Source organism: Cupressus sempervirens, chromosome 4, assembly GCF_028749045.1.
Source record: "Cupressus sempervirens isolate cs-2001-9-10 chromosome 4, ASM2874904v1, whole genome shotgun sequence".
NCBI lineage: Eukaryota > Viridiplantae > Streptophyta > Pinopsida > Cupressales > Cupressaceae > Cupressus > Cupressus sempervirens.
Window position 1 is genome coordinate 624289404 of NC_143121.1, and position 23660 is coordinate 624313063.

Consider the following 23660-nt stretch of genomic DNA (forward strand, 5'->3'; position numbering starts at 1 on the left):
TTTAGGTACTGTAATGCCTGATGATCAGTATACAAAACAAATTCCTTTGGCAATAAATAATGCCTCCATTTCTTTAAGGCCTGAACTATCGCATAGAACTCTTGATCATAAACAGAATACTTCTTCTTTGCATCATTCAATTTTTCACTAAAATATGCAATAGGCTTACCTTCTTGGCTTAATACAGCCCCAATAGCGCTACCACTAGCATCACAATCCACCTGGAATACTTTTCTAAAATCTGGAAGTGCCAACACAGGCTGTTCAGTCACCTTCTTCTTCAGCAATTCAAAACTTCTCGCAGCTGCTGTAGTCCATTTGAACTCTTTTCTATCCCCTCTTATTGTATCAGTTAGAGGTGCACATATGCCACTGAAATTCTTAATAAACTTTCTGTAAAAACTAACCAGACCATGAAATGATCTTACCTCAGTAGCAGACCTTGGGGTAGGCCATTCCAAGATGGCTCTTACCTTCTCTGGATCCATTTTGAGACCTTTAGGTGATATAACAAATCCCAAATAGACTAACTCCCTTTTTGCAAAGACACACTTCTTTAGATTAATTAACAATTTCTCTTCCCTTAGCCTTTCAAAGACACTACGAATATGCAGTAAATGTTCTTCCAAAGTCTTGCTGAAAATTAAAATATCATCCAAATAGACAATAACAAATTTTCCCAAGAACTTCTTAAGTACCTCATTCATGAGCCGCATGAAGGTGCTTGGGGCGTTCGTCAATCCAAAGGGCATGACTAACCACTCATAAAGACCCTCCTTGGTCTTGAAGGCTGTTTTCCACTCATCTCCTTCTCGAATCCGTATCTGATGATAGCCACTCTTCAGATCTATCTTTGTGAAGTACTGAGCTCCACTCAAGCAGTCCATAAGATCATCCATCCTTGGTAAAGGAAACCGGTACTTGATGGTTATCCTATTTATAGCTCGAGAATCTGTACACATCCTCCACTCTCCATCCTTCTTTGGTGCAAGTACTGCAGGTACTGCACATGGACTCAGGCTCTCTCGAATCAAGCCCTTCCTCAACAGCTCCTGAACCTGTCTATTTAGCTCCTCTGTTTCAGTAGGAGTCATCCTGTGAGCAGCCTTGTTAGGCAAACTAGCTCCTGGAATCAGATTTATTTGATGACTGATTTGCCTTACTGGTGGCAATCCATCTGGAACATTATCAGAGATAATATCTCCAAATTCTCCTAATAAATCTGAAACTTCAAATGGTATTTCACTACTACCTTCTTTATCTTTTCTAGGAATCAAAGCATAGCACATGCGCTGATGTTTCATGCCATCTAAAAACTTCCTTCCATCAACAAGACAAATCCTAGCACTGCTACATACCTTTTCACCTTCCTTTTTCATGGGCTTCAATTTGTGGCGAACTCCATCCTTTGTCAGAGAGTATGTGTTTGCATGTCCATCATGTATTGCATGTCTATCAAACTGCCATGGTCTACCCAACAATAGATGGCAAACATCCATCGAAATAACATCACAAAGAACTTCATCATGGTAACTCCCAATTTTGAATTTTACTAAACATTGTTCACTTACCAGGACCTTATGATCATCTTTTACCCAAGAAATCCGATAGGGCTGGGGATGTTTCTCCCTCTTGAGCTTCAGCTTAGAGACCATCTCTTCGGATACCAAGTTATCAGTGCTACCACCATCAATGATCACATCACAACATTTATCCTCACACTTGCATCTGGTACGGAACAAGCTCCTCCGTTGTCCTGGTTCATTTTCACCACTTAGTAGGACTCTTTCATTTACCAAGGTCTCTCCTCTTTCTGCATCCTCTGAATGCGATGATTGTGCATCCTCATCCACATGAGCAACCCTAGCTTGGCCCTCAGCTCTCCTATCTGTCCTTCCTTCTCGTTGAGGGCATTCAAAGGCACGATGACCTTCTTCATTGCAATGGAAACAGGTACCACGGAAGCCTCCTCTTCCTTGCCCACGTCCTCTACCTCTTCCTCTTTGATTTCCAAAGTCTTGATCACGGGAGCGGTTGAAACCCTCATTCCTCTGGTTCCTGCTAGTACCCTCATCTTCATTTTTCTTTTGAGTTTCATTGCGGCCTCCAGATGATCTACCGCTTCCCCTTCCTCCTTGACCGCGCCCTCTTTGTCTTCCTTCAAACCTTTTACTCAGCTTCTCTTCAACTCGTAGGGCAAACTGGTATGCTTCTTCAACGTTGGTCATTCTTACCAGACTTAGTTCTTCCTGGATGCTAGGTCGTAACCCACTGATATAACAAGCAACCTTCTCCTTATTTGCTTCTGCATGCCCCGCTCTAATCAGGAGTCGGTAAAACTCCTCTGTATATTCTTGGACTGATCTTCCTACTTGCTTTAACCCATGCATCTTCTTAAACAGATCAAGCTCGTAGTCCACAGGAATGAACTGCTTCTTCAATTTGTCCACCATGCGATCCCATCTTGTGATCTTCTCCTTTCCTCTTCTAAGTCTTTCCAGTTGAATCTCTTGCCACCAGATTTTGGCATGGCCTTTTAGTTTGGCCTTTGCAAACTTAACCCTATCTGGGTCCCTTATATCCTCATATTCAAAGTATTCGTCTAGTTCATTGATCCAATCGATCAACTCATCTGGTTTCAAATTTCCCGAAAATATACCCACTTCAATTGTAGATCTTTTCCCAAACCTAGGAATGACCCTAAAAAGCCTTTCCTCTACAGGATTCAGAACTTCCCCGTCAACTTCCATTACTTCCTCTTCATTGTCATCCTCACTATTATCATCTGCGGCAATATTTGCTCCTCTACGAAGCTCCTCTTGCAATGCTTGTACCTGTCTTTGGAGGGCTCTAACCTCCTCAGGATCAATAGCTCTGGCTCTTCCGCCACGCTCTCTTCGTGGAGGCATCTTCTAGCTCGAACCCACAACCACACAGTCCTGGTGCAAACTGCCTCACAGTCGGCGCTTTGTCTACACACTCAGGAAAACCCGCTCTGATACCACTTGATGGGGACACAACCCAACAACCAGAATAGACACAATAGAAAGGGGAATTATATTAATTGAGAAAATATGCCAGTACAAACAGTGCAGAGAAAATAAACTTCAAAACATGCCCTGCGGGCTTACAATAGCATAAATCTGGAGAATATTTCTCCTTTTAGCACCTCCTCTCAAGCTCCAATCCGAACTGCCTTTTACAATGCCAAAAATCTCCTTAAATAGACCCCGGAGGGTTAAGGACTAGGAGTACATTCTAGAAAGTGCTAGTAGACATCCACCGACAAAATAGAAGGTTCCGGAAGCTGCGTTAGAAGTCGGTGCAATTTTAGAAGAATCCAGAAACGGTAGCCGAACTTCCGGGAGGCATAACTTTTGAACCGTAACTCCGATTGACGAACCGTTTACATTTTCGGAAAGCTCTCGAAGTGCTCTATAGCCCTATGGACAAGCTTCGCTCGTCCCCCATTTTTCGACCCTTTTCGAGGTCATTTAATGCCCCAAACCTGACTTTGAAGCATTCTTAGGGGGTCTCCAAAACTCGAAAAACTGCAATAACTTTCAAACCGTGGGGCCTTTTGACCTGATTCTTTTTCTGGAATGCTCTAAATCTCGATTACATTCATCTGGCCAAGTCACACCTTCTAGGTCACCAAAATGATGGTCAAATTGCATGCTCCTATTTTTTCGGGATTTTTAAATGCACTGATAGTTGAACTATGAGAGTTGGAACCTTTATTTGAGCCAAATGGGTATCCAAAAATGCAAAGACATAAAATAGAAACTAAGTCTAAGTACATTTTTTTGGGTGACACAGGATTGCCCTTATACCTCTGGATGCTCCTGCATCAACATTTCTTATATATGTTTATTTCTAGTTAAAAAATTCTAACTCTGAATTATGATTATAAATAATTCCTATCTGTGTTGCAAGGCCTTAATCAAGTAAAAGGTGTCTCAAAGCCCTACTTGTTTTGATAGAAAATTTTAATCTAGAAAAACTTTGGATACTCATAATTCGGGGACATTACATAAAGACTAACTTGCTGTAATGTCCCCTACTTGGATCTTGTCCATGTTCAATGTTTAGCAAACATTACCAACCATTTAAGTCAATTCCATTCAAGAAACAATGAATAGTTTATAATACATTCGAGAGTTAACATATTTAAGACTCATTCCTTACTTTTGTGTGGAACTCAACTCTACAAAGGATGTGGATTTACATGTCGTAGGGCGCTTGACACCAATCTACAAGAAGGCTTCCTCAAGGCATTAGGGCTGTATGTTCAAACCCTTCTCGGGATTTTCCCTCAAGGCATTGGAAATACATATCCTTAGCCATTGTGGAATTCACCTATCTTATGAGGATTTGCTCCCATATCCAATCTTATTACTATTCAGTTTAATACCAGGAGGAGTTGGTGCTATCCAAGTTGCTTAGAAACCAACAATGGACTCCCTCAAAGTTTATAGGTCCAAGTCCATATCACGAAGGCTTATGGTATGCAGACCCCTACCCTCTCTTGGGATACGATTCATTTGCTTGGATTTATATAAGCCCCTCCTTGGAAACATCACAATCTACCGCTCTTTGCCAAATAGTAATAGGTTCTATATATCTGTTCTCATTTTCATTATTATTAATTGATATATATATATATATATATATATATATATATATGTTTACTCATTTATGATCTTTCTATATACGTATGTAGTCAAAAACGTAACTTATATATAATTCTAGTATTATAAAAATATATGTATAACATATATTCACTTAAATATATTAGAATCAATAAGGATCTCTAATCCTAATAGAATGCAGACATAATATTCTGCAATTCAGCATTAGTTCATAGATAAGTGATATCAATTTGCTGACTTATGATACTTGCCAGCCGAATAATTGTTGGAATCAACTATTCAGATGTATATTGTCATTGATGTTTGCACAAATGTCAGGATTTACCGAGCAATATAGAGTTTGCAGTATTAACCTTGTATATCTTAGTATTGACCGAGCAGTCGGGTAATGAAGACTTTCCAGTATTAACCGAGCAGTTGGTTAATGAAAAGATTCCTTCTTGCAGTATTGACTGAGTGGTCAGGCATTGAAAGAATTCAGTATTGACTGAGTGGTCAGGCAATGAAGAAGTCAGTGTCAACCAAGTGTTTAGTTCCAGTGTTGACCGAGTGACAACAGATTGAAACTAGAAGATGTTTTATTAATTGAGACCAACTATTTGGATGTTTGTTAATGTTTTGAAAGGGATTTCAAGCCGACTTTTCCTAGCTTATGATATATAAGAAAGGTCAAGTTGTGAGGACAAGATGTGGATATGAAAGAGATGAATATGTGAGTGAAGGCAGGGCAAAGTAGGAAAGTGTGAAAGTTAAACTGCAAAGAAACATCTAATCAAAAAGGATCTAGAGGTCAAGCCAGAGAAAAGATCTGAATCAATAAAGAAAGTTGCTTCTTAAATAAGGTCATATTGCTGTTGCTTTCTAACCATTGTAGCAGTAAAGAAATCTTTTAACAGAGTTGACTTAACAGTCATTTTGTAAATCCTCTAACAAGGTGACATTTCTAGATTGAAGTGTTTGAAGACCTCTAATAAGGCCACTCCTAACAGGGTGAACTAAATCCTCTAACAAGGGCATACTTAACAGTATGTTTTGTAACCTTTAACAATGTTGACTCCTAACAGGGCTCACTTCAAAAGAGTGAAAATTATTGTGACTAGTTGCAAGGTGGTTTTTCCCAAATTGGGTTTCCACATTAAATCTTGGCATCATCTGTGTTCATGTTATTTGATTATGCTTTATATTTTTGCAACTAAGTCACTAAAGGATAAAATAGATTAATGCATCTTAAGATTGCTTTGTTAACCAAGCATCAGTTATATTCTAGTGTTAATTGAGCTATTCAATATTGTATGATAAGTGGAAGATTGTATTGACTCTTAACAGGGCTCACTTCAAAAGAGTGAAAATTATTGTGACTAGTTGCAAGGTGGTTTTTCCCAAATTGGGTTTCCACATTAAATCTTGGCATCATCTGTGTTCATGTTATTTGATTATGCTTTATATTTTTGCAACTAAGTCACTAAAGGATAAAATAGATTAATGCATCTTAAGATTGCTTTGTTAACCAAGCATCAGTTATTTTCTAGTGTTAATTGAGCTATTCAATATTGTATGATAAGTGGAAGATTGTATTAACATCCAAGGGACAATGATTTGTTTTTGTGGTAACTGATTCACCCCTCCCCTCTCAGTTACTCCTCTTACATTTCCAACAATAATATAATGTCAATTCTCTTTTTATAAGCACACTTTAATTTGTATTCTTTTTTGTATAAATAATGATTCCTATTCCATTTTATTAGAGTATCCATTTATCTTATATTTGTATGTTCTTCCTTTATTGATCTTTTCCCATGCGGTCAGTCAGTCAGACTTATTGCCAGATGTTGAATACATATTTATTAATTAGTCAATAGTTTCCTCTGTAATGTTCTCTTTCATGTTGTCCTGTATTCTATATATATATTTTTTGATTGGTAATATTTCACTCTTGATTGCAGCTACGAACCAGTGAGTCCACAAATTTGGGGGACCTCATCCTCAAATGCATCAACCAAGACCTGAGAGCATAAAAGCCCAGTAGGGGCGCCAAGCCCGAGGGGCAAAACCAACACACCTGACATGGGTCCCACACAAGGTTCGCGAGCACTCCTAGCCCAACAACAATCTTGAGAGTTGATTTATTGTTCTCTCCATCTCCATTGGTGAGCAACCTCAACACTGTGATCTCCATCATAAGTATGCCATGTGTGTGCACCTATCCACCAACACGCATGACAATTAAGGTGGGTTCAACCAACATTAATATTGTTTTGGGCCAAGCGGGGATTTGAACCTTGTTTGCACCAGTGACAGTGGTGTAACCAAGTCACCCCAACACCACAAGGTGATCCCCTCCTATATTCTATATATTTATCATATATAATATAGCATAATATTCCTTGCCTTTTCTAGTTACCTTTTCGCTGCCTGACAGTGTTATAATACTTGAGTCTTTTGATAATTCAATGGTCGAGCTGTATGACTTGGAGGTTGGTCGACCACTATAGGAGATATGTTTTAAATGGGCAGGGCTGAATCAATATTCTAGCACTTTTAATTCAATTATATATTTTGTCAATTAACCATATGCATGCACGACTAAATAAAGTGAAAAGTAAAGTACACATCACAGTGAATGAAATATCCCAAATGGATATTGGCCCGATTTTATCTCAAAATAATTTTCAGAATATAAACATATGAAGATGCATTATAAACCAACAATATAAACTAGTAGATTCTCATAAAATACCTTAGAATATGTTATTGCATTATACATCAACAATACAATAACCAACATTCAAAATCCCAATCTTAAACACAATTTTATAGTCAGATTGGAATGCTAAAAAAAGAACGTGTAAGCACATGCGAGACACCTGGTGTGATGTCTCCACGGACAATGGGTTTGCGTCCATTGTCTACTGGCACAAGGGTTTATGTCCTCAAGCTGGATGAAAGCTGAAGCTTTCCAAATAACTCTCTCAAGAGAAACTGAAATCTGAATCATAAACCAATCATAGTTGCGAAAGAACGAGACCCCCTCTTTTAAAGCTCAACTGTGACTCTTCAAATTTCTATTTCATCTTTCGTCTTATCTCCTTTGTCACCTTTCCCCTTCTTTAGTTAAAAGCAAATTTTTAAGTAGATTTGATTGTGTACTCCAAAGTCACTTTTAATTGTCTTGTAACTGGGACTTGTAATTTTCTAATGTCCCCTAAAAAGGAACATTACAAGCCTCCCTCTTCCCATATGAAATTATGGGTAGCTTTGTAGCCCAATTTGAAAACAATCCTGTCGCATTGCGAAGCAAGGTGTTAAAATGCAATCCATCCATCAACCAAATGCCTGGATCCCATGTTAATCTGTGAAGTATTGTAGCATTTGTAGGCTATGTAACTTTGATCCTAATTGCATCCGGTCTCAAACTGTGTAGAACTACAACAAAATCCTCAAAATGCCCCGTATACATACGGTCAACACCTAGATTCCAAACCATCCTATCAACACAATCCTAGAAAGTGTAATGGATGTCCATCAACCTATCATCCTAGATTGACCAACTAAACAAATAGATCACCCAACCAAAATTGTGAGTATGCATGAAGTTAGACTCATAAGTCCACCACAGATTGCTATCATAAATTAGATCGATAATGTAGAAGACGACATGGCTGTCACTGTGCCTATGTGTTGGAAGGGTAACCGCCTCATAAGGTGTGTGTCGTAGGGTGAGGTATCTCCACAAATCAACCCGTAACTTGCTATCCTCTAGAGGCTGAACCACATCAGGAAAAATAGTAGAAGGGAAAACATAAAACTCACTGACAACTGGAGTGTGCATCAAGATAAAATCACCAGCTAGCAAATATATAGCTGCCATCTCATGAAGACTAGGTGATATGTCTCTACATAATCGGTAGATGCTATCAACATACAGAATGGGTAATCTGGGATTATCGGCTTCACCATAAATACAAATACTCAAATCAACATCTCCATCAAGTGAAATCTTTGAGTCGTTTTCACTTGTTTCGTCTCTATCCACATGCCATGGTGTAGATACATAACTGCTGTCATAAAAATCAGAATTCTCATGGTTGTCTTCATGCTGGTCAATCCACTCACAATCATCATTGTCAATCTCCTCAATTGCCACATCTGAATGTTGAGCCAAGGTAGAAGGTGCCAAATTTAATTCTTGATTAATCTCAACAATCTGATTTTTTGCCTCATGAAATGCCACCAAGGAAGCCTCTAGGATGTCCTTAGTATTTGTGAGCTCATAAGAAAGGGTGTCTACTTCTTCCTCCTCCTTCCTTAGTGCCTCGGAATAGATCTCTGTGAGTTTGAGAAGATGATCACGATTTGAAAGAAGATGTAGATAGTTTGATTTCATTGTTTTCATTCCTTAATCACATGCAAATGTGAGAACTCCTCTTTCAATCCCTTTTGTCTTCTTGCTAGTTGTCCCTTCCAAAATTGTTTTTCTATATGTTATCAAAATGTGAGAGGGCCGTGACAATTTTCCTTTCAGTCATTTTCGTTTGACCCTCCAAATAAGGTGATCTAACAAGAGTATGAGATAAGTCAAATGGATATGAAGTGGAAGCAAGTGTTTCATACATGTCCGCATTATCAATGTCATCCTTCATACCCAGCTGCTTATAGGAACTAGGGACAGGATTATGTTCAAAAGAAAACTCATCACACAAGGAATCCATACCTTTTGTATAGACTATTAATTGTGAATCATAATCAGCATCCACACTCACAAAAGATGGGGAGTCGTTGTCATTAGCTGACATGTCAAATTCTACACAGGAGCTATTAATGCAAGCACCCTTGTAAGGTTCTTGTACATCCAAACTGCCTGTCAACAAATGTGTGCCACTAATAACATCTATCCCATGATCATGTGAAGGTTGTAAGTAACTTGTAGTTGGTTGTTCTTTCTCCAAACCACCTGTAACCTGGATTTGGACTGGTGAAGACTCTTCATTCAAATTTTTGCACCTATTCTTCGCAAGATCTTGGGCCAATTCATAGTACTTCTTTGCCATATCAGTCTTGTTTTGAAGCTTTGGATGGAAGCTCACATAATCAATAAAAGGTAAGTCTTTCCGAACCTTAGGTGGGGATTTGTTATATTCTTCATATATGCCGAGTATTTCAACTCTTATATTAGGCTCAAAATTCTGAGATAACTGCTGCTGTAGCTTCATAATATCTTTCCTAATATCTTGCAGCTAGGTATCCCTAGTCTTTTCCCTAAATTATCAAGATAAATGTTCTTTCAAAATGTAGAAAGCCAATGTGGAGAGACCTTTAACACCGCTGCTCAAGGCTGACTAGACTTTTTACTGTTTTTCCCCTTCGATGCATTTTGTCAAACACTTTGTTATGAAGGGGTAATTGTGGTTTTCAGATTTATTCCTGCTAGCTTGTAGGCTTGGACTCTTTGCCCGGAAGCAATTGCGTCTCAAAATTTAAAATATCTATCCTGTCTTTAATTGAATTGCAATATACTACACAATTGCACAATTTTTTCTAAGCAAGACAAATGATTTTGTTGAAACGAGCTTCTTAATCTGACCCTTTTGGCTACAATATTCAATCTTAAACCTGACCTGTTGCATAACCAACTATCAAGCAGCAATTGCTTTGTTGCGCCCAATAGAGCACCTTAACATTTCTGACCATAACCACAATTCCAAGCAATAGCTCACACTCTTAGTGCACCTCTTCAATTGTTTCCACGTTATAATGTCCTGATACATCTGATGTGGTACACCATGCACAATGCTACAAAGATGCTCCAACAATTAGCCAAAGAGCAATATTAACAGTCAACCATTTAATGCTCGAATTGACTCTGATTGGGTGACTCCAAGAGCTTTAGGTAGTACCAATTGTTGCTTCTGTAGGTTCAGACACACTCTGTGACATCCATCATGATCATAGGTTGGGAGGTATTGGCATCAATGAGAAACTCCAACTAACTCTGCTGACACTACCCTTAATAAGTTACTCATAACCCTGTCAATATTACAGTCACTCAACACAAGTTTAATGAATCTCAATACTATGATACTCAAATAGAAAGAAAATTTCTTGCATTGTGTGGTTCAATGCATGTCTAGAATGGCTATGAGCTCTATGTTTAGAGAATATATATCTGCAGCTCCCTGAATACTAATGATGAGCTTCCACATAAGCAACTACAACAAGAAGACTAGCCCATCGGATTCCAATGAAGACAACGTCTTCACAAACTTCTCCAATAACGTGTTAATCAGTTCGGGTTGTGGTGTCCATGCATATAGGAGCCATTACATACACATAGTTCCTTCTCTGCTGGGTCATGTACATTAATGTTTTCCTTTACCTGCACAACAACATTATTTGCCATGATGCCCCCAAGCTCTTAAACAATTATATTTATCAATTCCACAAATTTGTGACTTCCACTGGCGTTTAGAATCAACAGTTTCACCTATATAGTTTTTGGCTGAATAAAATGATCTCTTTGCAAACAGTTTGGATTCACGGCATTATGGAAATGATTATTTGCAATTTTCAAATGTTTTGAATAACGCATTTGAGCAAATTAAATTGGGAATGTAACAATTTTCTTTCCACTACTGACGATCAATTCTGCTTAAGTCCACAAAAATTGTTTCACATGGTTATCAATTGGCATTGTTTGTAATGCTCCAACAACTCATTGATTTCTTTCCTCATCTCTCTTTGTTCAAATCAGGCTTGAGCTAGATTGGTGAATTTGTAATGTCTTAACCATGAATTGTCTCACCAAATCTAACAACAACACTGGCAATGGAAAGTGCTTCATATCTTTCACCCTGGGCATCTCACAATAATGGTGATGCTTCCTGTGCAAAATCACTCTTGGTTACTTTGCAGATTACCAACCTGGAGATGTTTCTGAAATGACGAACTTGAACTGAATGAGATCTTGCTATGATCGCTATTACACCCATAAGCGCTTCTCCCCAGTCATCACACCTTCATAGACTATGAATTCAAAGCTCAGTGATGTAAAGATACGGCCCACACAACTAACAATGTCATGTATTGGACTACAAGTAGTCTTGGTTTGTTCAATATTGCCGTTCGGACTCCCCTTTGATAGTCAAGGACATGCACCTCAAACGACAACTTGCAGGACTCTACTCGATAAAACCTAAAGAGGAGAGCAAGCCCTCTCTATCTTCATGTGCCCGATTTATGCCAAAAACTATCGATAGGCCCAACTTATATATAGATGGCAGTAAGCATTATTATTTCCAACTATATCTCCCCCACTATTAATACATGTTCTTCAACCTTGATGTTGCTCGCTACATTTCATCGAACTATAATGTGAACTTCGGCTAACTAAGGAGGTGGATGCACAAAGTGCTATGGAAAATAGGATGTTTTTTTTCTTTTTTTCTTTTTTCTTTTTCCAAATTGCAAATTGTTCCTAACGTCTTCTGTGATGAAATTTTGCAAGCAAACTATATCAAAACTGGTTAAACTTAGATAATGTAGATCCTGTTTGGAGGCCACACAAATATTCTTGTTGTAGTAAGCTAGTTTACTTTCAACTTTTGATCACTAGTGTTACCGGACATGGTAAACGAATAGTCATTGCATTAAGAGACTAGAACATGACACATAACAAGATAGTACTTTATTCATATAAGTAGATATGCAATTCCAATTACAATGATGATTTGTAAATCCATTCAGACAATGTACATATACTTCCCGAAGGGGTGACTCATTCGTCACGCAACCTTTCAGAGGCTAACTCTAATCCTGTCGGCTACAATATAGTTTTTACCGATAACATCATCCCCCCCAAAAGAAAAGTTGTCTCTGGATGACAAAATAAAGACAACTTAAATTGCTAAGTACATCAAGACTCAAAATAAACTAAGAAGTAGAGGGTTGCATCCCTGGTACAATTGGTGTGGTAGAGGTCCTCTGTGCTTGGAGCTAGTTCGACTGTGCTTGCAACTCATGTATTTGCTGCGTCCAAGCGTCCAAATTTAGTTTGGCTTGCATCTAGAGTTCTAGTGCTCTCTTCATCATGTCGGCTATCCTTTGGAGCTCCTCTTCCTTTGTATTTGACTCTTTCTTTCCACCCCCCAACTAAGATACAACTGTTGCCTTCTCAGTTTTGAGTGTTTCCCGCTCCTTCGGATGATGTACATATACTTCCTGAAGGGGTGATTCAATCGTCACGCAACCTTTCGGATACTAACTCTAATCTCGTTGGGTACAACATAGTTTTTACTGACAACAACCAGAAGCTTTGATTTTGTTCGTTTGTCGTCCAACCTTAGTCTTGCATCTATATCTGCTCACACGATATTGAAAAATAGTTTCCTGATTTTATACTGAAGCTCCACAAATATTGCAATCACCAACCTTATTGCAAAGCAGTATTCCAAGAACACAATCTCGAAAGGATATTTTACCAATACTTTCATCAGAATAAATTTTTTGAATAACCTTCACAAGATGGCAAGATCGAGGCTCTGATACCATTGAAATATCCCAAATGGATGGTGGCCCGATTTTATCTCAAAATAATTTTCAGAATATAAACATATGAAGACATTATAAATCAACAATATAAACCAGTAGATTCTCATAAAATATCTTAGAATATGTTATTGCATTATACATCAGCAATACAATAACCAACATTCAAAAATCCAATCTTAAACACAATTTTACAATCAAATTGGAATGCTAAGAAAACAAACCTGTAAGCGCATGTGAGACACCTGGTGTGATGTCTCCACGGACAATGAGTTTGCATCCACTATCTACCGGCACGAGGGTTTACATCCTCAAACTGGATGAAAGCCGATGCTTTCCAACTAACTCCCTCGAGAGAAACTGAAATTTGAATCTTAAACCAAGCATGGCTGTGAAAGAACAAGACTCCCTCTTTTAAAGCTCAACTGTGACTCTTCAGATTCCTATTTCATCTTTTGTCTTATCTCCTTTGTCACCTTTTCCCCTTTAGTTAAAAGAGACTTTTTAAATAGTTTTAATTGTACTCCAAAGTCACTTTTAATTGTCTTGTAACTGGGACTTGTAATTTTCTAATGTCCCCAAAAAGGGACATTACAGTGAAACTCATGACACCTTGATTTGTTAACTAGGGAAACCTTGGCCATGGGAAAACCCCAGTGGGGATAGTACCCACAAGAAATGCACTAACCTAAAAATATTCTTTTAGGATTGTTGAACGTATTAGGAGTCTATTACATACATTTAGTACGTGTCCTTTTTAGAGTACTAGACCTTGTTAGATGTCTCAACCCTATTAAGAGTTGTATTAAAATGGAGCTCACTGCTCATACAATGATATAAAAACTATACATATAAATATTATACCAAAATTGACTGTGCAGAATTTGATATCTTCAATATCTGATTAGTCTTTGTATAGCTTGTTATCTTATCATGCCCATGCAACATTTGATCTCATCTAACCATCAAAACATCAATATACCTTCATATAATAAGTTTGCATATCATAACCATAGAATGACATACTTTGCATTACCAAAATGTCCTTATTACCCTTCTGATTATTTTGTCTAGTCGGCCTTGAAGATAAAACATGTAAACAATTTTCCAAATTATTCTACCAAAACTTGCTAAACAAGGGTTAACATCTAGGATGTTGTCCCTACATTACCAAGCAATTGAATTCGCAAGGCAATTCAATTCCATAGGCCAAAAATGCCTGAAGTTTGCCTTATACTTTGTACTCTGTGATATGTCACTGACTTCATGTTTTCAATCCAAAACATATGCCAATTGATATCTTAACACTACCAAAGATAATTTCATCATCCATAGACTCCATTCTATCATAATGCAAAATTGTGGCCATTAATATTAATTCGGTGAAGCTCATTGACTAAAACTATATTTTTGTAGATAGTATTCCTGTATCATCATTGGGCAATTTTCTCATTCAACAAAAACCAAAACTTTACTGAAGTCTATGTGATCTTACATGTTGTGTTGCCATAAACGACAACATCTATGCATTCATATCTGCCCACAGGCCAATGTGTACAGAGTGTTGTCTATTGCTTAGTGTTGCATATTCTCTTCTATATGTTGATTAGGCCTCTGGTCAAAGTTTCCAAGTATCTATTCAACACCTAAGAAGGTTGTTAAGCAATTTAACACCAATATGCTTATCTCAGTTCTAATAATATCCTTCGGTGGTAGTATTTTTTATTGGCATTGCCTCTTTTTTATGTTCCCATGGATGCAAGGTATTATCTTGCTTTATATTGTTTGATTCCCATTATATACTCCCGTCAGTAATCTCTATCACACCCCCAGGATACTCATAATGTGTTGTTGGCCCATACTTGTATGGGCCATGTTAGTGGTTGTAACACCAAGTTGACGATAATGAATCATTGCTATTTATTAAAACATCGACTATGATATATGATTGTCGATTATATGGGTAAGAATATCAATATGAAATTGTTAATATTATTATTAATTTCATTGATTATACATTGATAGATATGGATTAGGATATTGATTATAATAATTTTATATAGATTAGTGATTATATTAATATTAATATTGTTTAATGTTAATATTGATTAACAATATCGATTAATTATATTGATTACTAATATTTTTTGATGACTCTTAATTCATTAATTACTATTTGTAGCACTAAACAGTATGTTTAAGTTGGTATTCACAATAGTTAATTGAGCAAATATATTTTGCATATACATCTATTTTGGTTTGTGACACTTGCAGATTCAATAAAATACTTTTCTCAAAACTGCTGACTATCGAAAATCAGTAGAATAAACACTCTGACTTCTTTAGCTTTTAGATTTTACATTGACTTTCCCATCACTCAATGTTACTTTTCAGATTTTGCAATAACAATGAACTATATACATGATAAGTTCGTAACTCTCTTCACATCTGCATTCCCTCAACTTGATAAAACTTGTTAACGATCTACACACCCTCACAGCACTGCCTTCATCAAACCTTTGCATCCTTTAAAGAGGACTTACCTCCCATCAGTTTTGTAGGTTGAAGGCAAACTGTTTTGTAGGTAGTTTCAAGTTTCAACTACCCACGGTTACATACAAATTGTTCTTTGCAGTTACAAAGGATGCATTGACAAGAAGAATCAATTTAATTGCTGAGATATATACATCTTTATAGGCAAATAATATTATGAGATAATTGGTAAATACTTGCTTGATATTAACAGAGACCAAAAGGTCAATATATCCAAAAAAAATGAGATGATGTTTCCTTAGGAAACGATCGTAAAGAATAGAAACATTCTATTCTAGAGAAAGCAAAAAACAAAAGCAAACTAAAGCTTAAGATATTTACAAGAGGTAACCATTAACTAATAATAGACGACTTTATCTATTATTGTAATACCCTCCTTTAATGGTTAATCTATCTAACACACCAAGCTGTCTTCTGAATTTGACAAACTTATCAGGACCAAGAGGCTTGGTGAGAATGTCTGCAGTCTAATCTGTGGTAGGAACATACTGCAAATTTATAGTCCCATCTTCTATTCTAGAGAAGGCGAAAAACAAAAGCAAACTAAAGCTTAAGATATTTACAAGAGATAACCATCAACTAATAATAGACGATTTTATCTATTATTGTAATAAATAATAATAAGGAAGAGGTTGCAGTTTTCAACTGTATATAGCTGGCAGCAACCAGTTGTAGTAAAACTGAATAATAACCAGATCTGACCAAACCAAAACTGATATAAGGAAATCAACCCAATGTATGCAATATTGGAATTCTGATCTGGATTTGTAAAGTACAGATGTTTCTGTTGGAAAGGAAAGGAAAGGTCCTTTTAAACTCCTCAATACCAGCCATGTGTTTTTGGGTCTACATATGGTGACAGCAATATGGGAGTACCCCATACTCTTTGCAAGAGGCACTTAACTATGCTACAAACGAGGTGTACATACTGTATTCCCCAGTAGGATTTGAACTTGTGATCTCTCTTAAATCTGATAAAGTCAGACATCTTCAACAACAAATCAGTCTCTTCAACAGAAAATCACTGTACGTTGCATATACAAATCAAGTGAACAATTGAGTTCAATTAATGCACAGAAAAAATGATTTTAAACGTGGATTTCTCATTATGTCTGCAAAAGTTTGTAAGCATATGTACATCTATTATTTGTCATCAGTGATAAATCCTTCTAACAATCTCCCCCTTTGTCATTGATGGCAAAACTCCAGCACAAAAAAATCTAAGATCTGCCAATAAACTGCCACAAACAAGACTAAAATAATCTGCATCTGCATCAACATGAATATCATTTTTCTCCCCCTTTGACATCAATGACACATATAGCAGTGAAATAACCCCCCTGAGTATATGCTTGCCCTAAAGAAGAATTAGAGAGAAGGAAAAGCTTAAACCACAAGCTTCTATCCAAGCATTATGTCTGCAAATTTTGTACGTCTGAAATCATTATGATCTAAGCTTCTATCTATGATCCAAGCTTCAATTTTCAACTAGGGTTTTTCATTATGTGTGCAAATTTGTTTAAGCATTTTTACTTATGTTATTTGACATCAATGACAAATTCTTCTAACACATTGTTCAATTTCTTATGGATGCTGATAATATTTCATAACTATCTGCAATCATATCATAATATCATCCGATCATTCTCATTCTTTCACACTAGCACATTTTGCAACATACATGACAATGTTAATCCGCCTTGTTGACATGTTTCTATATATGTTTTGTCGTATCTTTCCAGTAAAAGCATTGTCTATATATGTAAGAACATAACAAAAGCTCCAATGAGGAGAGCCATATATCTCTTATAAATTATGGGAAACATATATGTGACACTAAGAATGGACGCTTTATGGATATTCTTATAGTCTGACTTGTAATGGGATAGAGTTATATGACAGCCTACTCAAATGGTTGGGTAATATGCAATTTATATTTATTTACTTATTTTAATATTATTATTTTTATTTGTTTTTATATTTAAAGTATTATTATTCACTCATTGAACTCCCTTTCAGACAGGGGACATCACATAATCCATCGAGCAAAGGTAGAAAATAGTTAATTTATCGTCTTTATTGTGATCTGTTGTCTTGTGACATGAGTCAGATGAGATGGCACTTCTTCCTGCTAGATATCCTCTTCTGCATCTTCTGTAGTAACCTTTCCTTAAAATTATTTATCTTTTGATATAATTATTTATTTATATTATAATTATGTTGTATTATTATTTATTTATTTATTTCATATTTAGTAGTAATATTCATTCATTAAATTCCCTTTCAGACGGGTCGTCACATAATTCATCAAGCAAAGTTAGAAAACAGTTTAATTGAGCATCTTTGTTGTGATCTGTTGTCTTTTGACATGAATCAGATTAGATAGCATATCTTCCTCCTCCATATTCTCTTCTTCATCTTCTGTAGTATCCTTTCCTTATACTAGTTGACAATTATTGAGCGTTCAACTTTTACCTCTTCATTGATATTCCTAGGAGCTATTGAGGATGAGAATGAGCCAAACTCTGAGAGTTAAATTATTGTCTTCTTTTGATGATCCACTCTCAAGGTGTTGCAAGAAATTGTGGCAACTGGGTCAAAAATGCTTTATATATACTGTTGTTTTAAGGTGCAATTAGAAGAAAAACTATCCTTAAGAAGAAGAAATTTCTCATTGACTGTGAACATTTCTTGGGTCTTTTCATGTGCAGATTATTTTAACAATCCTTCAGATGAACAGAAGAATTCATTAAATGCATCTTTATCCATGACACAGTTGTCTTGATCTGTAGAAAAAGTTGTATCTGTATTTTGCTCTGGTTTTTGGCAAAACCTGATCTCATCAAAGAACATGTGGTATACCTGTGTGGTTTTTGTTATGTCTAACATTAAAGATGGCTGTTTTCTGATTAATAATTCCTCTTCATATAATTTGAGAGATGTAATTGCCAACTCATCTTTTTGATCTGTTAATGTAAAGGCAATGTGGGCTCCTCAAAAGTGACCCAGTTGGTGGATCCTTCCATAGATTTTCATTTTGCATTTCCTCTTTTCTTCTCCTCATGCTTCCTTAGCTCTTGACCCCATGAACAAGCATATTCAGTGAAAACTTGTTTATGTTGATTACTTGTTACTTTAGTACAAATGGGGTCATTTTAAAAATATCTTGTCATAGAGTTGTCATCCAGCTCATCTCAAAGATTTTGAAGGTTGTCTGATAATCTTTGACCATTTGATCAAGGAAAGGCTAAAAGCTGCAACATGGGTTGCATCTCAAGACAATTTTTAGCATTGTGATCTTGTCTCTTGAAAAGAGCAAAAATTATTTAAGTGGTTATCAAGAGGTGGATCCAAAGTGGACCTTTTAGGTGGAGGTAGCCTAAATTTTTTGTTGAAGTTCTCCTTGGTATTATGGAGCAGGAACATTTTGTTGAAGTTCTCTTCATGTTTGTCATGTTTCTCACTACCCTTTGCAAATGACGATAATGGAACTTTGAAATTTTAAAAAATTCGTTAGTCTTTTCAAATCTTCTCAGCAGCAATCATGTCATTCATGAACTTAACCTCTTGCATCGAAGCTTCCTCTAGTTTATTAATCTTACTAAGATTTGATCATGAATCCAATCTTTGAAGGGACTGGATTAATGAAACAACTCAAGATGATCTTTGGGAAGTGCTTCAGAAGTAGTGCTTGTTTTGTCAACATGGTAGTTAAACAGTGCAGTGAACTCTTTCTTTGGCTTCTTTTTCTCTATTTTTAGCAAGATGATGGAACTATTCTATTGTACCTTCTACAAGTGTCCCAACAAAAGTTGCACTGTGACATCTTCATGTACCAGTACTTGAGATTGTATGTTGTGGCGAAGGCTACCATATGTTCATCAATATGTGTGTCATCACCTCGTAACTATGGAAATTCTATTGTGTTCTACAAGAGCCTGGTGATCAATAGTAGATCCCCATGGAAAAGAAGGCAAGGTGAACCACTATTGTTGTTATTTGGGTTGTCATATATTGTTTAAAGGGGTTCCTTGCTCAATTGAAGATATCTTGATGAGCTTAGAGACAATTGGCGAAGAACTACCTTTGCTTGAAAGTGCTTGATGTGGGCTTCTAAAAGATAGGATCAAGACGACCTAACTTCCTTCCTCATCTAGCGTAGACCTTATTTGCTGTGATGAAAAAGATTCAATTGAAGATAATAGGACTAGGTCATCCTATTTGCATTGTGATTAGGATATATGATGTAACCTTGGAAAGTACCTATGTAAACAAAGGGTTTAGACTCACTTTAGGAGTGGGATTGAGTAGAAAAGATTGGCATCGAGGTGGGAGGCATATCCTAGATTAAGTATCTGGAGATTGAGATGAAATCTCAAAAGTTTTATGTTGCGGTAGTCTTTAATGCAATGTGCATTGCTTGAGTAGTTGGAGGACAATTGACTAGTGGCAACTTTCATGTTGCATAAGAGGTCTAGATTTGATGAGTGAGTTAAAGGAGCTCAACTCAAGTCTGTTGCTAATCTGGAATACCTATGATATATTTGATTGCTCTTAAAGACTTGATTGAATGCCAGGTGGTTTGATGTAATTATTGTTAATGAACAAGATACATTATTTCTTTGTACATTGTGTAGTTCATTTATTTCTGCTGCATGATTTTAAATTTTTTTTTTTTGATGTAGTTGGCAATTCCTTAACTAGTACCACCAACTACGACTTCATCATTGTAGCATTGGAGAAGAGAATGTCAATGAAGTGCTGGGTTTTCTTTTGAGAATACAAGCATTGTGGGAAACCCTTTTGATTAAATTTTTGTGATTATCAAAGCTTATGCAAAAGTCCCATTCAGTCCACAAAACCCTTATATAGTATTTGATTGTTTTAGATAAGTGACCAGTCCCACAAATTCAGAGTGACTGGACACTGGTTGTGTGATGTATAAAAAATTGATTTCCATGAGAGTTAGTTTTCATCAGTAACTGTGAATTGCAATGGGTGTAGGGTTTGTGGAAACATAAACTTTGAAGAGTGATGAATCGGATAAATTGGTCAAAGTAGGGAAAGGCAAAATCTAGGGGTGTGCCATAACACTACAAAATAAAACAAATTTTATTACACAATAAATTTATTATTACAATATTTTGATCACGAATGCAATGGATACTGTATTAGATGATAAACCTACTTCGATTTATTTTACGTCTTAGAAATATTATTAGCTTTGAAAGATCTTTTCTTATGTTTCATTGCATTTTGGTTCAGGTGGATAGAAAATACAGACAATACTCCCATCAAATGCAAATTGTGGTTTCATCATTTGAAGCTGTTACTGAGGTTGGGACTGCCAAGACGTACACTTCCCTTGCACTTCAAACAATATCCAGACAGTTCAGATGCTTGAGAGATGCAATTACAGGTCAAATTCGTGTTGTGGGCAAAAGTTTGGGTGAGGAAGAGTTACCAGAAAGTTGTAAAGGTGAAACTTCTCGTTTGCGGTTCATGGATCAACAGCTGCGGCAGCAGCGAGCTCTTCAACATCTGGGTATGATGCAACAACATGCATGGAGACCACAGAGAGGTTTGCCAGAGCGATCAGTTTCTGTCTTACGAGCTTGGTTGTTTGAGCATTTTCTTCATCCGTGAGTTCTCCTCTACAATGATCGAACTGTATATCTTTTCATATTCTATTTTCTGTTTATATCTGCATTTTTCTCTTATCTGAAGGCTGAAGCTAGCTCTAGGGACTTAAAACTGATTTCGTGTATTAGCATGCTTAGTTAATGATATCAGATTTCCACAATCTGTACTATGAATCATTGTCTCTGAATTGAATTGTGTGCAAGCTTTTTGTATCAATGTTTTGAATCACACTTTGATCTATCATCAAGAAGGAAGAGAGCTAAAGGACTCAAAAATTTCTGATGGTGTATCATGGGGTATGATCTGAAATGTTGATATAAAAAATTGCACCCAATTTAATCCAGGAACAGCAATGATTTATAACATGCTTAGTAATAAAATGACTCAAAAATAAATAATGTGAAAAGTACTATGCCAGTAGGTGTATTTGACAGGTTTTGTATGACTTCAAGCTGATATTGACTAACCAATATTTTCTGTGGGTTCCTTATTCTATTGCACTAAAGCTATCCCAAAGATTCTGATAAGATCATGCTAGCAAGGCAGGCAGGGCTGACTAGAAGTCAGGTATTTGTACAAATTGAAGACTTTTGCTTCTTTAATTGTAACCGTATTTTTTATTGTGAAAATGTCGAGACATTTGATAATGATGATAAATTTTGAATCTGAACCAGTCTAACTTACTCTACTGGTTCAAGTTGTAAGTTTGACTAATAGCTTCCAATTGATTTCTGACAAATTTGTTCTCATCTAGGTATCTAATTGGTTCATAAATGCACGTGTACGCCTTTGGAAGCCCATGGTAGAAGAAATGTATATGGAAGAAAATAAGGAAGCTGAGTTAGGACATACATCAACTGAAAAATATAGCAAGGAAAATGTTGAAAATAAGGAAGAGCTTAAGTCGGATGAAGGGCCTAGCAACAGCCACTACAGTCATGAGCAGAAACATGCAGTATCACACCTTGGTAGCAACATACAGGATGTAATATGCGAAGAACAAAATATGACGAGTGGCAGCTTTAAGTCTGAGCACTCCTCTGATTCAAATTATAACAAAAACCGGACATTAGGCATGGAAGAGGCATCAGATGAAGAAGTGATTCGTGAAGTTCAGGATGAAGGTGCATCACAGGGGCAGCTTAAGAAGGCTAGGACTGGAATTGAAGATAATGCATACCAATTTGCCCCCAATATTTATACAATGTTGAACTTTAAATTGGACGAAAGCTGTCCTGCAGATACTTGTGATAACAAGTACAATGAGGGGAGACATAACAATGATGACTACAATGTTGTTCAGAATCACATGGTTCTTGCAGATGTTAATGGAAGCTCAGGGGCGTACCAATTCGGTTGTATTAATGGGTATGAACAAGATTCATTCATCAGCAGGTTTTCTGGAAGTGGTGGTGTGTCACTTACTTTGGGACTTCAACAATCTGATGGTGTACCATTCTCAAGAAATCAACAGAATTGTATTTCTATTCAAGGGCGGGCAAATGGAATTGGCAGGGCCTCTGATGGCAATTGTAACATCACGGAGACTGGAGTTGCACATGCTGCAGATGGGTATGATAGCATTAGCCTACAAAACAGAAAGCATTATGGCTCTCATCCAATGTAGACTCTCCAGTTTATATTAATGAAGACGCTGTATACTATGTGCTTAATGCATTTTTCCTGTCTTGCATGGCATATGTGTTCCTTCGTTCCTTCTAGTCATGTCCTAGAAGGTTCAGACTGAAGTGGGAGTCTTAGATATGAAACTGCATAATTTGCGTTACTTTGCCTTATATTTATTGCGAGGCTCTTTTCTTTCTCCCACTTGGAGGGAAGCAATGTTAAGCCAATTGTAAAATATATAAATATATATGTATGTATGTGGAAATACCGGTTTGTGGTATTGTAAGCTCAATTAGGTATGTAATACGTAAGGATGGTTCTTGAGAAATTATATGATATTTTTCAGCCTGAAGAACTGTCACTGCATTAGGAAGGAAATTTGTTTTTCTGTGAGTCTGCCGTTGAAGATTCTTCGAGAACATTCAGATACACTGTAATTTAATAAGGTGTTCATAGCTTACACAATTGTGAGTAACATGAATTTTTATGCTTACAACTGCCATGCGCATATTCCTATCAAATATTTCTATTCCTGCTTTTAGTGTCTGCTAAATGGGCAATTTTAAGAATTTAAAATCTTAATAATGCAAAAGATGGGATGCATTTTCAGGTTGGACAATGCACCACCAGGATTGGAAGAGTTCA

The 23660-nt window shown here is 36.7% G+C and overlaps 1 protein-coding gene across 4 annotated transcripts in view; it reads left to right on the top strand.

The window, feature by feature from the left end:
• Positions 1–23511, top strand: part of LOC149562774 (uncharacterized) — a 48164-nt gene extending 24653 nt beyond the window's left edge. For 3 of the 4 annotated variants that reach the window (XM_089826189.1, XM_089826188.1, XM_089826190.1), the window contains 3 exons: positions 21012–21388; positions 21896–21956; positions 22144–23480. In XM_089826189.1, the coding sequence (XP_089682315.1) occupies positions 21012–21388; positions 21896–21956; positions 22144–23016 (1311 nt within the window). In that variant the 3' untranslated portion in view covers positions 23017–23480. Of the gene's footprint in view, positions 1–21011; positions 21389–21895; positions 21957–22143 lie in introns of all 4 variants that reach the window. The other variant, XM_089826187.1, reaches the window with a different exon arrangement.
• Positions 23512–23660: the final 149 nt, after the last annotated feature.